Below are 17,541 nucleotides of genomic sequence, written 5' to 3'. Positions count from 1 at the left end.
CGGCCCCCATGCTACCCAGGGCCGCCATCAGGGGGGGTATTAGGGGTACTGATGTGAGAAGCCCGGCCAAACCTAATTGAAAGGGGGGCCCGCAGCTCATGACATTCTTTTGGTGAAAAAAACGGGGCCTGTTTTTTTTCTACCAAAGGCAAGTCGCGGCAGTTTGCCGGGCCCCCCTTTCAATTAGGTTTGGCCGGGCCTCTCACATCAGTACCCCTAATACCCCCCCTGATGGCGGCCCTGGGTACCATGATATAGTACTGGACGGAGTACCGTTAACAGGCGGTGCCACGGTAGGGGGGCCCAGAAAATGTAGCTGTAGGGGGCCCTGAAATTCCTGATGGCGGCCCTGCATACGACCGTAGCCATGTGCACGGCCGTGATTTTCGGGTTGGTCGGCAGCGGACTGTCAGCCGCGAGCCGCCCGCAAATCGCGGGCCATGCACATGGCCGCGACCATTATTTTCAATGAGCCTGGACCGCAGAACACGGCCGTAATAAGACATGTCCGTTCTTTCTGCGGTCCAGGCTCCCGGGCCATGGACGGACCATGAAAACCACGGTCGTGTGCATGGCCCCATAGGAATGAATGGGGCCGCAATTCTCCCGTGGATTTGCGGGGGAATTGCGGCCGCAAAATCACGTTCGTGTGCATGGGGCCTAAGACGACTACATTACTGTAATACTACATTACTATAACAATGCTACATTACTATAATAAAACTACATTACTATAACAATACTACATTACTATAACAATACTACATTACTATAATAATACTGCATTACTATAATAATAATAATACATTACTATAACCATACTACATTCCTATAAGACTACTACATTACTATAACAATACTACATTACTATAATAATTCTACAGTACTATAACAATACTACATTACTATAACACTACATTACTATAATAATACTACATTACTATGACATTACTACATTACTATAATAATACTACATTACTATAACCATACTACATTACTATAATAATTCTACAGTACTATAACAATACTACATTACTATAACAATGCAACATTACTATAATAATGCTACATTACTATAACAATACTATATTACTATAATAATACTACATTACTATAATAATAATAATACTACATTCCTATAAGACTACTATATTACTATAATACTACATTACTATAACAATGCTACATTACTATAACAATACTATATTACTATAATAATACTACATTACTATAATAATAATAATACTACATTCCTATAAGACTACTATATTACTATAATACTACATTACTATAACAATGCTACATTACTATAACAATACTACATTACTATAATACTACATTATTAAAACAATGCAACATTACTATAATAATGCTACATTACTGTAACAATACTATATTACTATAATACTACATTACTATAATAACAATACTACATTACTATAACAATGCAACATTACTATAATAAGGCTACATTACTATAACAATACTACATTACTATAATACTACATTACTATAATAATACTACATTACTATAACAATACTACATTACTATAATACTACATTACTATAACAATGCTACATTACTATAACAATGCTACATTACTATAACAATACTACATTACTATAAGAATACTACATTACTATAATAATAATAATAATACATTACCATAACCATACTACATTACTATAATACTACATTACTATAACAATACTACATTACTATAATAATACTGGATTACTATAATAATAATACATTACCATAACCATACTACATTACTATAATACTACATTACTATAAAAATACTGCATTCCTATAATTATACTACATTACTATAACAATACTACATTACTATAACAATGCTACATTACTATAACAATACTACATTACTATAAGAATACTACATTACTATAATAATAATAATAATACATTACCATAACCATACTACATTACTATAATACTACATTACTATAACAATACTACATTACTATAATAATACTGGATTACTATAATAATAATACATTACCATAACCATACTACATTACTATAATACTACATTACTATAACAATGCTACATTACTATAACAATACTACATTACTATAACAATACTACATTACTATAATAATAATAATACATTACCATAACCATACTACATTACTATAATACTACATTACTATAACAATACTACATTACTATAATAATACTGGATTACTATAATAATAATACATTACCATAACCATACTACATTACTATAATACTACATTACTATAACAATGCTACATTACTATAATAATACTACATTACTATAACAATACTACATTACTATAACAATACTGGATTACTATAATAATAATACATTACCATAACCATACTACATTACTATAATACTACATTACTATAACAATACTACATTACTATAATAATAATAATACATTACCATAACCATACTACATTACTATAATACTACATTACTATAACAATGCTACATTACTATAATAATACTGGATTACTATAATAATAATACATTACCATAACCATACTACATTACTATAATACTACATTACTATAACAATGCTACATTACTATAACAATACTACATTACTATAATAATAATAATAATACATTACCATAACCATACTACATTACTATAATACTACATTACTATAACAATGCTACATTACTATAATAATACTGGATTACTATAATAATAATACATTACCATAACCATACTACATTACTATAATACTACATTACTATAATAATACTACATTACTATAACAATACTACATTACTATAATAATACTGGATTACTATAATAATAATAATACATTATCATAACCATACTACTTTACTATAATACTACATTACTATAACAATGCTACATTACTATAACAATACTACATTACTATAACAATACTACATTACTATAATAATACATTACCATAACCATACTACATTACTATAATACTACATTACTATAACAATACTACATTACTATAATAATACTGGATTACTATAATAATAATACATTACCATAACCATACTACATTACTATAATAATACTACATTACTATAACAATGCTACATTACTATAATAATACTGGATTACTATAATAATAATACATTACCATAACCATACTACATTACTATAACAATGCTACATTACTATAATAATACTACATTACTATAACAATACTACATTACTATAATAATACTGGATTACTATAATAATAATACATTACCATAACCATACTACATTACTATAATACTACATTACTATAACAATACTACATTACTATAATAATAATAATATATTACCATAACCATACTACATTACTATAATACTACATTACTATAACAATACTACATTACTATAATAATACTGGATTACTATAATAATAATACATTACCATAACCATACTACATTACTATAACAATGCTACATTACTATAATAATACTACATTACTATAACAATACTACATTACTATAATAATACTGGATTACTATAATAATAATGCATTACCATAACCATACTACATTACTATAATACTACATTACTATAACAATGCTACATTACTATAATAATACTACATTACTATAACAATACTACATTACTATAATTATACTGGATTACTATAATAATAATACATTACCATAACCATACTACATTACTATAATACTACATTACTATAACAATGCTACATTACTATAACAATACTACATTACTATAATAATAATAATAATACATTACCATAACCATACTACATTACTATAATACTACATTACTATAACAATGCTACATTACTATAATAATACTGGATTACTATAATAATAATACATTACCATAACCATACTACATTACTATAATAATACTACATTACTATAACAATACTACATGACTATAATAATACTGGATTACTATAATAATACATTACTATAACCATACAACATTCCTATAAGACTACTACATTACTATAATACAACATTACTATAATAATGCAACATTACTATAACAATACTATATTACTATAATAATAGAGCTAGGTTTAAACTTAATGTAAATTAGTGAGTTTACACCACGTGCTTATTTTAACAATCCAGTTTAAGTGTCACTGAATGCAGTCTGGCTGCTCAGTTGGCAGCATTTGGCAGTCACAAGAATATGAAGATTGGGCAGCCCCTGTAGATAATGCCACAGTGCTTTTGTAGATAATGCCACAGTGCCCTCTGTAGATAGTGCCACACACACGCACCCTATAGATAGCTCCATTGGGGCTCCTTCTAGGAGTGGAATCCCCAGCCAGAGCATTGCCGACGCTTAGGCCGGGGAATCCTTTGCTGGAGAAGCCCATGACATCACTGTCCATAAACAGTGACATCAGGGTGTCCTCCTGGACCGGAATGTGATGTCAGGGGTAACCTCAGAGCCGAAGTCCCAGAGCAGAACACTAGTATATAGGCTCTACTCCGGAACTCTGGGGAAGCCCTTGACATCACTGTCCATATATGGACAGTGACGTCAGGGGCTTCTTCATTCGCCAGCGCACTCCTCCTTTGGCCTTCTCTTTCCTCTCCCGAGGGAGCTGCGGTGCCCCGTGGGCCGCAGATGACCGCCTCAGGGGCCACATCATCTTCAAGAACTGACTGATCACTTTCTGCCTAATATATCCCACCTCTTGACAGACGTCATTGTAACCAGATAATCAATGTTATTCACTTAATCTGTGAGTGGTTTTATGGCTGAAAGGTGTATGTAATAATATATTTTTTCCCTGGTCAAAGATGTCCATAACCTTTCATATTTATAAACTAGTCGCAACATTTATTAACCTTAACGGTGTCCGTAAACACTCCTAAATACCTATACTTAATTGCACGCGTTAAACTGAAGGAACTGCTTATCTCAACTAATCAGGCAGCTTTAGCTTTCCAGTGTACGTAAGTAAAGGAAAGTGTTCTGATTGGTTGCTTTGTCCAAATGCTCTCCTCTATGGCTACAGTAGTTTTATAGATTGAGCCCATTGCCGAGACAGTTTACAGGGAATAAACATTTTTCAGATAAAGCTTTGGATTCTTGATTCACAGCAATCATCCAATATGTAGACCTAGTGTAAAGTTATATGAATGTACAGAAACATTTATTTATGAACTGTAAGTATTAACAGGTGGTCTTTATGTTATTAGTAATATATCTTAGTGGTCATTTCATGTAATGAATCTTTTAATGTGCCATTAATTTATGAGATACTAAGTAATAAATGAGATATTTCGGTGGAGCACTACCATGGTTCTCTCTGTGCCCTTACAGCCTTGGTCTGCTAGAAATATAATAGCTCTCAACGTTTTCCACTTTCTGGATCCAAAGACAATAGCACCGAGAAACTTGAAATATTCTCAGTGGTCTGGACAAGTATTTGCTTACTGGCAGGGCTTTTGATTTACTGGAAGACATCCTTATATTTAACCGTACATGTGTTTTCGGGTGGTTATGTACTTTCATTAGTCTTATGCTGTTTACACATTGTTATTGAATGCAAATTTATATTAACCCCTTAGTGACCAGCCTATTTTAGGTCCTAATGACCAAGCTATTTTTTTTGTTTTTCTATAGTCGCATTCAAAGAGCTATAACTTTTTTATTCTTCCGTCGACATAGCTGTATGAGGACTTGTTTTTTGTGGGATTAGTTGTACTTTTTAATGCCACCATTTTGGGGTAGATATCATTTTTCGATTAACTTTTATAAACTTTTTTTTTGGGGGAATAGAAAAAAACCCTGAAATTCCACCATTGTTCTATGTGTTTAAATTCACTGTGCGGCGTAAATAACATGTTACCTTTATTATTTGGGTCGGTACGATTACAACGATACCACATATGTAGAGGTTTTATGTTTTACGACTTTTGCACAATGAAAACACTTTTGAACTAAAATTATTTCTTTTTTGCATCGTCGCATTCCAAGCCGTAATTTTTTTATTTTTCCGTCAATGTAGTTATATGAGGGCTTGTTTTTTGCGGGACGAGATGTAGTTTTGATTGGTACTGTTTTGGGGTACGTGGGACTTATTGATTAACTTTTATTATGACTTTTTTGGGGGGCAATGGAAAAAAATAGCAATTTCGCCATTGTTTTTTGAGGGTGTTATTTACGGTGTTCACCTTGCGGTTTGAAATACAGATTAACTTTATTGTTTGGGTCATTACGATTGCGGCGATTCCATATATGTGTAGTTTTATTTATTTTTTACACGTTTACTAAAACCACTTTTTATGGAAAAAAAATGTTTTATTTATTTTTTTACTGTCATTTTTATTAATAATCTTTATTTCACATTTATTATTTTATTAGTGCCACTAGGAGACTTTACAATGCGATCTTTAGATCGCTGCTATAATGCTTTGGTATACTTAGTATAGTGACCGCCGTGATAAGGCGTATTGGTGGTCACTAAGGGGTTCAATTAATTTTTGGATGAGAAACTACAATTGGATGAATTTTTGCCAGTATTGCCTTATGTAAAACCTATATAGGCAAAAGCTATTGGTTAATGTGATATGATGCACCAGTGTAAAGAAAAAAATATTTGGGCTAAAAAAAACCTTTAAAGGATAAGGAAAATTTTCAAAAAACTTTTGACATGTTTTGATCGGTGGGGGTCTGATCACTGAGACCACCACCAATCGCTAAAGCAAAGTGTCAGATGCACTCGGGTAAACGCTGTGCCACTTTGTTTCTCAACGGCTTTCCTTGGGAAGTCGAGCAAGCAGTGTATAGTCTCATAGACTTTCTATTGATCCCGTACACCGCTCCTAGGAAAGCTGATCAGAAACTAATCGGCACAGCGCTCAACCAAGCGCTGCTGTTGCTTTGTTTTAGCAGTTGGTGGGGGTCTCAGTGCTCGGACCCTCACCAATCAAAACTTCTGACATTTCACTGTGACGTGTCAAAAGTTTTAAAAAAGTTTAGTTACACTTTAAAGGGAAGCCCTTATTCCCCATATGAAATAAACATAACAGAGTGTGCAAGTTCTTCAGACAATGTTACATTACCTTTTTCATTTCTAAATTGCGATTGTTGAGATCAGAGCCCCAAAATCTTTAAAGGGAGTCCCATTCTACTTGTCATTTGTAACTTTATAACCAGTCATATGACATATAAGTAACCCATATTAAATTATGATTGGCTGAAGAAATGCACATGACAAATAGAATGGGACTGGTTTTGTTTCAGACTCCAGCAAGCAGATTATAGCATTACATTGTTCCCTTTGGCCTCATGCACACGACCGTAGTGGTGTGCATGGCCGTGATTTGCAGCTCGGATGGCCGCCTAAGGCCCCATGCACATGAACTTATTTTTTCGGCCGCAATTCACCCGAAAATCTGCGGATGAATTGTGGCCCCATTCATTTTAATGGGTCCATGTACACGACCATGGTTTCCACGGTACGTGCATTGCCCAGGAGCTTGGACCGCAAAAGATAGGACATGTCATATAACGGCCGTGTTTCACGCTCCAGGCTCATAGAAATGAATGTATGTGGCCATGTGCACTGCCCGCGATTTGCGGGCGGCCCGCGAGTGACACTCCGCGGCCGTCCGAGCTGCAAATCACTGCTGTGCACACAACTACGGTCGTGTGCAAGAAACCTCAGGTTTATTTAATAGGGACCAAAATAGTGACAGGTCCTTTTTAAAATGTGAGACTTGTCCAGGTCATTAAGGTCGCAGCAAATCATTAGGTTGTTAGTGAGATTATATACAGCAAGTAATATATAAGCGGATATTGGTTAGAGGACATTACCTCTGATAGTTTAGATTTGTTTGTGTTCCGCTTTTATCATTTGAAGATTTTCCTGTATACAACAGCGGGAGTACAACTACTAAGTACAACAGCGGGAGTTATATTATGTTTCAGTAGTTAGTATATTTCGAGATAATTTTTTTTTTTTGTGAGTTTTGTCTATTTAGGCGGGTTCCGCTTGTTTTTACAGATATACAAAGATGCCAAGGAATGTCTAAATCTCCTATCCAACAGACTCGGAACATCACAGTTCTTTTTTGGAGACATGTGAGTAGTAGGAAAAAAAAAGATGTGTGTGTATGTATGTATATATATATATATTTTAGTGTGTCTGTGTAAGTAAGAAAGCAGCACTGTGTATCTGAAGAAATCCAGGTGCAAGCCCTTGAACGCTGATCCAGCAACCAGATAGGGTATAAAGTAGGCAAAGAATGGCAGCACTCCGGTGTAGTTAGTGAAAAAGCAAGTGTACTTTATTCACCACCGCAACGTTTCAGCCCAGCTCAGTGGAACTACACACACACACACACACACACACACACACACACACACACGCATTGTTGAAGTGTATATGTGCTTAGCCATACTATAAGTATATTTATACTTTGTTGAGACATTTATAATACTAGTCCTCTTTCCTCTCTATTTTATGTGATGCTCTGTCTTTTAATCTATTTATATGATGTACTAATAAAAGATTGATTTTGTTATACTTTGCCTGCTAGCACATTGTTTTGTAAGATAGACACTCAATAAGTAGAAGCAGCAGCAGTTTTGTTTCCACTGCTCAGAGTAACAACCCAATTATTATTTTATTTCAGACCTACAACCCTAGATGCCTTTGTTTTTGGTTTCCTTGCTCCCCTTTATAAAGCTCGTCTGCTCAAGATTCAGTTACAAGAACATTTAAAGCAGCTTCCCAACTTGTGTGACTTCTGTGACCACATTCTCTGTGTCTATTTCACGGAGCATGCTGAAGGTATCTGTACAATTTGTCTATAAAGTGCTCATGTTTCAAAATGTAGCATTGTGAAATTCATAAATTCATTGTGGTTCTGACTATTAACTCTAGGCTAAAACGAAAAATTCAGTTCTGCCAACGCTCTGGCTGGGGATTCCAGCAGTGACGTCAAGGGCTTCCCCGGGGCTCAGCGATTAAAACAGCGCTGTGCCCTGGGAGCCCTCTTGGCCGGGATCAGTTTTTAACGGCCGTCACAAGGATGGAGTCCTGAAAAACGGCAATTAAAAACGAGTCCATTGAGTTCTATGGGGGCCGTCTGGCTGTGGAAACAGCCAAAAATAGGACATGTCCTATTTTTTGACAGCCAGTATTCACGGGCCGTTAAAAAAAAGGCAGTTTTTTCCTGTCGTGTGAATGTAGCCTTACACTCGAAACTGAAGAACACAGATGGTTGACTTGTTCTTAAAAGGAGTCTGATAGTATGTTGCCAATATTTCTGTAGTTCTTATTCACATTCCCTGTACACTTTTCTACTCCCCTTTAGATATGCTTTACTTTTGCTTTATTCTGCCTCCTACAGTATATCTGCATCTTTTGTTGTCCATACTAATCCTGTCTATCATGTTTTCACCTCTGTCTCTCCTTGCTCTGTGTAGGCACCTCTCCTGCTGGCCAGGAAGCAATAGATGCAAACTTACAGAAACTTACACAGCTTGTAAATAAGGAATCCAACCTAATAGAAAAGGTCATAACTTGCTTTCTTCTTTCTATAACTCTTGTAACCGATTTTCTTCCAGCAAATGACCTTACATGTAAAGTTGTGCTTGTCAGTGAACGTTAAACAAACCTCCACTACTCAACATTATTTTGCAAGTTAAATCTATTTGTTACATTGAGTATCTTTACAAGTACATTGGGCCCAGGGCCACCATCAGGGCAGTACACATTATACTGCCCTGAGGGGACCTGCCTAATAAGCTGTGCCACTGACTACCCACCACCATAGAAGTACATTTTAATATTATTTCTGCCTGCCTAAATTCTTAAAAAGTTGTGAGACATGGGAGAAAACCCCTGGGGGTGGGGGGCGGGTGTTCTAATGGCTTCCCTGATTGGACCTCATTTATTTACTGTCTAACAGAAAAACTGGTCTTAATGCCTATAGCAACCAATCAGAGCTTTGCTTTAATTTCTTGTACTGCTCTGAAAAAATGAAAGCGGAGTTGTGAACAGTTGCCATGGGCAAGAAGGCCAGTTTTTCTGTTGCAGTTTTTATAAATGAGGTGGGTCCATTGCTTTCCTGCTTTGGTTGCCTCTTCTTTTATAGAATTCTGAATAGCTTTTATGCTCAGTTATACTGTAAAAGAAAAATATGTATTTTGCAGGACACCCCCTCAATGTATGGGCTGTATGTAGATTACCACTGGGCTAGATCCCTCTCTTGTGCAAAGTCCATCATAACAAATAAAGAAAAAAGGCTGCAACATTCAGGCTTCCAAAATTCTTTCTCTCGTTTTTTCACCACGTGGTATCCATCAACGTATCGGCTCAATCTAGAGCCTTTCTCAAGTGTCACAAATCACATATAAGTATTGTTCTCATTAAAATCATTTGTGATAACTCTACATATAATTATATATGCAATTCATCAATATTTTATGTTGGTAAAATCTTTCATAGTGACCAGTCTATAACACTTTAAAACTACAGGTGTATAAAATATATATATAAATATTAGTGCATCAACACTTAAGGTCCTATTACACTGGCCAATGATTGGGTAAACGAGCGTGCTGGTTCCCGATCATTGACAGGGCAACGATCAGCCGATGAACGAGCAAACGCTCGTTCATCGACTGAACGTATCGTTTATGCAGCAGAAAATATTATCGTTGTCGGCAGCACATCTCTGAAAACAGGGAGATGTGCTGTCGACATGATGGAAATGCATGGGGACGAGTGATCGTAGTAATGAGCGTTCGTCCCCATACATTACTGATCATAGCTCCGTGTGAAAGGAGCAAACGAGCGCAGATTAACGAGCTGTCTCGTTGATCGGCGCTAGTTTTTACGGACAATATTGGAGGTGTAAAGGGACCCTTAGGCCTGACAAAGATAGCCTAGTGACAACTCCTGTTTGAGCTATAATGGCAAATATAGGGAAAGAAGAGATACAACTAGGTAACAGATGCACACAAGTTTTAACAACTTGACAAAAGGCGGCATCCCAGTGATTTTTTTTATTTTAAGGGTAAATGTCCTTTAACCTTAAGTACTTGACCTTTAGTGAAGCTTAACTTGAGAAAACAAGGTGCAGTAAGATGAACCTTCAAGGATAATGTTTCTAAAGATCTGAATAGTTCACATCTGCTAATGCTATTGTACCTAAGTCACAATTCCCTCTGGGTGGTTATCTGGAAAACAGTTGCATATTTCTGGGAATAAAGTAGGTGTTAAAAGGACACAACAATCCACTGGCACAGCAAGACCTTATCCTCTCCATTACCCAATCAAAAGATCCAGGAGAGCCGATCATTTCTTCTCATACACAGTTAGTGATACGATTGATTCACCCTTGAAACGTGCAAACAAAACCTTCTTTCCACCTCTGTAGCATTCCTCCTCGATTATATTCTGCCTTGAGACAAGTCATATTTTCCAGCGATTGAAAAACAAGATCTTATTTTCTCAATTATCCTGACTTCAGTGGCGTAAAAAGAAAACAAAATCCTATACGTGGGACTAAGCTGATGTCATTGCAGGGAAATTATCCATAACCAGAGTGTTTATGTGCCTACAAACTCCTTTTCTGAGCAACTGAAAGGCCTGAATGTACTTAAGAAGCTTTTTGGATTCCTGATCACTACATTTTAAAGAAACACTAACATTATTCCCTGAGTTTCCAAAATCGAACTCTATTTTAAACTATTATTGTGAATGCTGTTATATTATGGCCGTCTTGTATGTACTCATAAAGAACAACATCACACAAAGCCTTAATACGTACAGTAGGTGTGATTGCAGTTGACCCCAGTATCCCACCCATGTCCTCCTATTGTACAGGTGTTCAGGAAATTCAGAAATGAGGCGTTGTTTTCTGGGGTCCTCACTCTGTAAAGCTTTTCTAGCTGGCCCCATGCCTGGCTGTGAAAGCTGTGGTAACCAATGAAGTTCTTTATCCCTGGCGATCAAAACAAGGAACTGAATGGAACACAAGTCTATTTTATCAATTTAAGGCTAGGTTCACATGCTTTTTCAGTACGTCAGACATATATTTTAAAAAAAAGTGTACTTCTAAAGGGGATGCAAACATAAGTTGTATGAGGAATCCAGTTTTTGTCTTTTTTTGGCAAAAGTATATAGTGGAAATGTACGTTTCGATCCATCTGCCACTGACTTACAGTTAAAAAAATAAAATAAATACTGTAAATGATATCGTTTGTTGTGATACCAAGTAGCGTAGTTATCTAAGCTTTTCCGACAGAAAACAACATTCCGATGGAAAACCTGCCAAACCAATGCCACACTTTTTCACAATACAAGCCTATGGGGATGTGACCGTATATGTTGTATACTTTTTTGTTTTTCCCATAAACTTTTATTTTTCTATGGTTCAGTTGCTGGGGAAAAAAAAATTGTTTTTTTCCTTCTCTCCTAAACCCCTTTAAATGCAATTAAGCCTTATAGGTGTTATCGATATTCTAAAATTTGATGGCCTATACTCAGGATAGGCCATCGATAGCTGAATGCTTCCCATTAATTTCTTCTTGCTCACTGTAAATCGTCGACACCGAAGTATACATAGTTACAAAGTTAGTACGGTTGAAAAAAGACACATGTCCATCAAGTCCAACCAAGGAATTGGAAAAGGGAAGGTAAAAAATTCTACACAAATATTTTTTTGTTCTAGGAAATGATCTAAGCCTTTTTTAAGTAGCGGCAATTCACAGGTATTGCAGTCTTTTCTCCCATTAAAGTGAATGAGTGTATAACGCTGACCAATCAGTGACCAATCAGCATCATACACTTCTCTCCATTCATTTACACTGCAGATCGCGATATAGCTATATCGCTATGTGCAGCCACATAAACACACTATAACGTTACTGCAGTGTCTTGACAGTGAATATACATTACCTCCAGCCAGGACGTGATGTCTATTCAGAATCCTGACCACTTTTGTAGCGTCTGTGTGATATTTACAGCAAGGCAAGCGTAATCTCGCGAGATTACGATGTAACCTGTCATTTAAAACGAGATTACGCTTGCCTTCCTGTAACTATCACACAGACGCTACAGAAGTGTCAGGATTGTGAACAGTCCTGGCTGGAGGTAATTATATTCACTGTCCAGACACTTGAGTAACGTTAATGTGTGTTTATGTGGCTGCACATAGCGATATAGCTATATCGCTATCTGCTGTGTAAATGAATGGGGAAACGTGTATGACGCTGATTGGTCAGCGTCATACACTTCTCTCCACAACGCCCACTTGGTCAAAAAGTAAAGCACGCCCAGTTGTCCATTAAGAAAGTCATTAGCATAAAGCTAAAATAGGTCATAACTCAGTCAAAAATGACCCCGCCTCCTTACTTTTGATTGACCGTTCCTCGCTTTCCCCCAGCACACAAAATCTTGCGCTGGTGCATTGATGTCCTCTTCTGGTGTGTGCGCACAAAGGGACACCGGATTATTACGATAAAAGGCGCAAAATGTTTGCAGACTGTTATTTACAGTCGGAGGAGGAGTTTAGGAGACGGGATAACAGCAATAAACTTTTGACCGCAGCGGCCAGTGAGGGATAAGTAAAGTTCAATAGGTGAAATGCTGGTGACAGGTTCCCTTTAAGCTTTAATTATATGTTATATTAGATGTTTATTTTATCCTCTATAGGGTACAGTACCTGCATGTTTTGGTAAGGATCTTTACGTCGGTTCCACAGCGTCATTTTTATGCGACGTGTGAACCTAGCCATAAAGTCCTTGAAGCAACAAAATGGTAACTGCAAATAATATGTCCCCAATACAAGAGGCAGTAGTGGTAGACCTATGTAAATTATCTATGTTGAGTGCAGAAGGGAGCTCCTCCTGTATGATATTGTACTTCATTGTCCATTTTATAGATAAAGAGATGGTGTTGGCAGTCGTTCTTCCACTCCATATATCTGCACTTTTCTTTATTTCTATGATCTTTTTAGAGAATTTCAGGATTTGGGTGGTGGCAAGAAAGTGCAACATATAAGAAAGATGTGGAAGAATTAATAAAAAAAAAAAAGGAAAAATATTCCTAAATTGATGTATAAACACATCTAATATAAAACCATTAATCAATTTAAAATGTCCCTCATTTGTGTTGCCTCCATTATGCATGTGATGAAATGTGTGCAGATCCAAGTGATGTATAACAGCAGCGTTGTATTTCCTTGTCTTGCTTGAATTACAAATTTGGCTAAGGTCTAATTGTTTGTTGCAGATGGATGACAATCTCCGTCAGAGCCCTCAGAACCGTCCCAAGACCATGACAACACTGCAGCCTTCTGCTGAACTCCGACTTTCCAGCCAGCTCCCCACACTATGAATGATCATTTGAATCTTGCCGCTGCCGCTTACTAGTTACAGTCAGGAATTCAGTGTTAAGCCCGCTCTGCCTTCCGGATGCTTGTGGTGATTGCGCAAGTGGTTCTAAAAAAATTATCCTATTCCAAATATTTATATAAAAACATATCTGAAGGGCAATACACTGATCACGGGAACCCTGTATGCACCATTATAGCATATTTTACACTGAAAACACAATACCAAGGGAAATATGTAATGGCGTAAAGAGAAAATAGCCAAATCCTACACTTAAACTACAAATCAGAGCATGCAAAATCAGTCAGAGGCTGTAAGTGTAATTTTTCTATTGCGGGACATCCCTACGTAGTCAACTGCTGTGTCCTAGAAGTTCATTTCCAGCCGAACAGTCACAAACTGCCTATATCTACTTTCAGTATTCAAGAATGGTTTTTAAGAATTTTTTTAGAAAGTGATATTTATTAATAATGGCTTTTTTTGACAGGTTATACTGTTGTACAATAATTTGCAGAAATGTATTTATCACCTCCTATTATAAATATAATGACGCATTATTAGAACAGCATTGGTACAATGAGGAGAATTGGGTAAATTAGCTTTTTTGGGATTGCCGCATGTAATCAATAGTAAGTACACAAAGATTCATTATTGAAATTGGCTTATATAACTGTTAAAGGGTTTGTCTCAGGACTCATTCATCTGGCTGGCTGCAGCTGCAATGACCTCTACTGACCACTAGAATTAAAGGCTAGTGGCTCTAGGAAAGCGCTGTGCCACTTCTGATAGACTTCTCAGGGGGCAGCATGATCCACCCATTATAGTCGATTGGCTGACCATGTGGCCGCCCACACAAAGACAAGCAGGGTCACCAGGAGACAATGTAGCACAACACTTTCCCAGCGCCACTGACACTTTTTTCTAGCCATACACAGGGGTCACATCAGATAGATTCCCATTGAGCGGACATTGATGGCATAGCCTAGCGATATGCTGCCAATGTTTGTCATAAGAATTTTATAAAAAAGGGTCTTCTTTTTCTCATGGGCTTTGCTTGGTATTGCTTCTAAGCCCTATTCACTTGAATGGGGATAAGCTGCAATACCAGACACAACCTATAGACAAGAGTGGTGCTGTTTATGGAAAAAGAAAATCCTTTATTTTTTTTATATTATTTTTTTTCGAATCCTGGACAACCCCTTTAATTCTTGCTATTATGTAGTGATTGGTTAATTCCCAGGCCACATAGGCAACATGTAAAAAAAAGTGCAACATGTAGAGGTAGAAATGGTTGGCACTACCTGTAGCTTGCAGCGTCACGGATTCCTAGGAGTGCTTGTGGTTTGACAGCCTTTTTGTAGCGGTGCTCAGTGCGTATAAAAGTAAGACTTTAGAAAATATCAACATGTAGAAGAATAGACAGCACGGCACTCACCACTTGCAAAACAAGGTTTCTTTTTATTCTATGTTGAGGCAGGCAACACGGGATTAGAAGACAATAGAGCCTACGACCGTTTCACATCCTCCAGACGCTTTATCAAGGTATCTTTAACAAGGCATTTATCAAGCTAATGCTTTAATGACATTCCCACATCCGTTTATCATTCCACATTCCCTACATCAACCGAAGCGGAAGTCCTCTCAGTATCCTATTGGCCAAACATTTCCCCTGCAGTGAATATTGCAGGAAAAATGTATTGTGCCTTGGTGCAATCCCTGAGATGAGTGCTTTGAAGCTGGAGAAACCTTTTAAGGGGCAGAAAGTAAAGCACCTTTTTATGACAAAGGACAGCTCAGATAAACTAAGTTGGAGTTTCCAAAAGTATGCACTCTACTGCAACCCCCATACAGAACAGTGTCTCCGGGTGAATCATTAGAAGGGATCTGATGGACGGATACAGTATATCAGGGTTTATTCTTTTGACCCCTGTTAATAGAATGTTGCTGATCATAGAAGACCCTGAGCTCTGGGATATACAGTTCTCTAGGATTTGACAACCCTGATGATTCTGTATGCATTTGTTTATATGTAGATCTGTCAATCACTGTGTGTGGGCGGGGGAAGTCCTGGCAGCAGTTAGGCTGCGTTTTATAGGAAAGTACTAAATCGAATAATAAAAAATTATATATCCCCAAGCTCTTCATCTCCCCCTCTATCATATGTTTCCCTCAGATAGGGGGACATAGGAAACCTCCTTTAATGTCAAATACTGCCCTCCGATGTACATAGAAATACAGATAATATGGGAATAAAAGTAGCCTATGGACTTATTCTCTTTTGTCACAATTATTACTTTTCCAGAATATAAATTTTCTAGGACAGTTCCTGCGAAAACAACAAGATTACTTTGTAATGAGACCATTCAATAAGCATTTCTTGTATAACTATATGATATGAGAGAATGTATCAAATATAGGTTTTATCTGATGCTTTATTCTTATAGTAAGAGTTTTATGCATGAGTCTAGTATTATAATATTGTCTGTCATATGCTTCATAGTTTGCCATGACATATTTACAGCAGAAAATCACATATAAATATTTTAATATGACATAGTCTCTAGATAATGATTGTTCATGGGAATATATATAATATTTTGCAGTAGATTAGTATTTATTTATAAATAGACTTTCCTGTGTGGTTACTTTTCAGCTATCACAGCTTGTATGTATTTTAATATGTATGCTTTTTGGTTTTAGGTTTATTTTGGAGCCACCTTGTAGGATATTTTATTGAATTGTTAAGAAATTCGTTATCTAATACCTAGGTTCTCAACCAGGGGTATGTGTGTATCCCAGGGGGGTACAAGCCATGTCTCTAGGGGGTATTTGCACTACCCGAATTCTATGTTTTTAATGTATGATCATCGACTAGGGTGTACTTAGATGTAATTTATTTACGTTGATGTAATTTATTTTAGTTATTTTGGCTTAACACTGAGATAATGGATAGAATGCTATTATTGACACTTTTAGCTTTTGACTGAGCTGCAGGCAAAATGTAATTTGCAGTGACTCCATTAGGATAGTAGATGGGCTATTGATTTAATTCACAGACTACAGACTGCTGGAATCTGCAATCTACCTTGTAGATTTTATCAATATCTCTAGGATACTGTCACAACTAAAACTTTCTAAAATAACATAATGAAGAAAATTTAAACCGTGGCCGCTCATGTCTTCTCCATGTGACAAATATA

General features: G+C 36.3%; 1 protein-coding gene across 3 annotated transcripts in view; it reads left to right on the top strand.

Moving 5' to 3' along the window:
- MTX3 (metaxin 3) overlaps positions 1-17,259 on the top strand; it is a 54,570-nt gene extending 37,311 nt beyond the window's left edge. For 2 of the 3 annotated variants that reach the window (XM_075838812.1, XM_075838801.1), the window contains exons 6-9: positions 7,998-8,074; positions 8,629-8,786; positions 9,425-9,513; positions 14,241-17,259. In XM_075838812.1, coding sequence (XP_075694927.1) covers positions 7,998-8,074; positions 8,629-8,786; positions 9,425-9,513; positions 14,241-14,345 — 429 coding nt within the window. In that variant the 3' untranslated portion in view covers positions 14,346-17,259. The remainder of the gene's footprint in view (positions 1-7,997; positions 8,075-8,628; positions 8,787-9,424; positions 9,514-14,240) is intronic. The other variant, XM_075838805.1, reaches the window with a different exon arrangement.
- The last annotated feature ends 282 nt before the right edge of the window (positions 17,260-17,541 follow it).

This window comes from Rhinoderma darwinii, chromosome 1 (genome assembly GCF_050947455.1).
Source record: "Rhinoderma darwinii isolate aRhiDar2 chromosome 1, aRhiDar2.hap1, whole genome shotgun sequence".
NCBI classification, from domain to species: Eukaryota; Metazoa; Chordata; class Amphibia; order Anura; family Rhinodermatidae; genus Rhinoderma; species Rhinoderma darwinii.
This window is presented reverse-complemented; position numbering and strand designations above follow the sequence as displayed.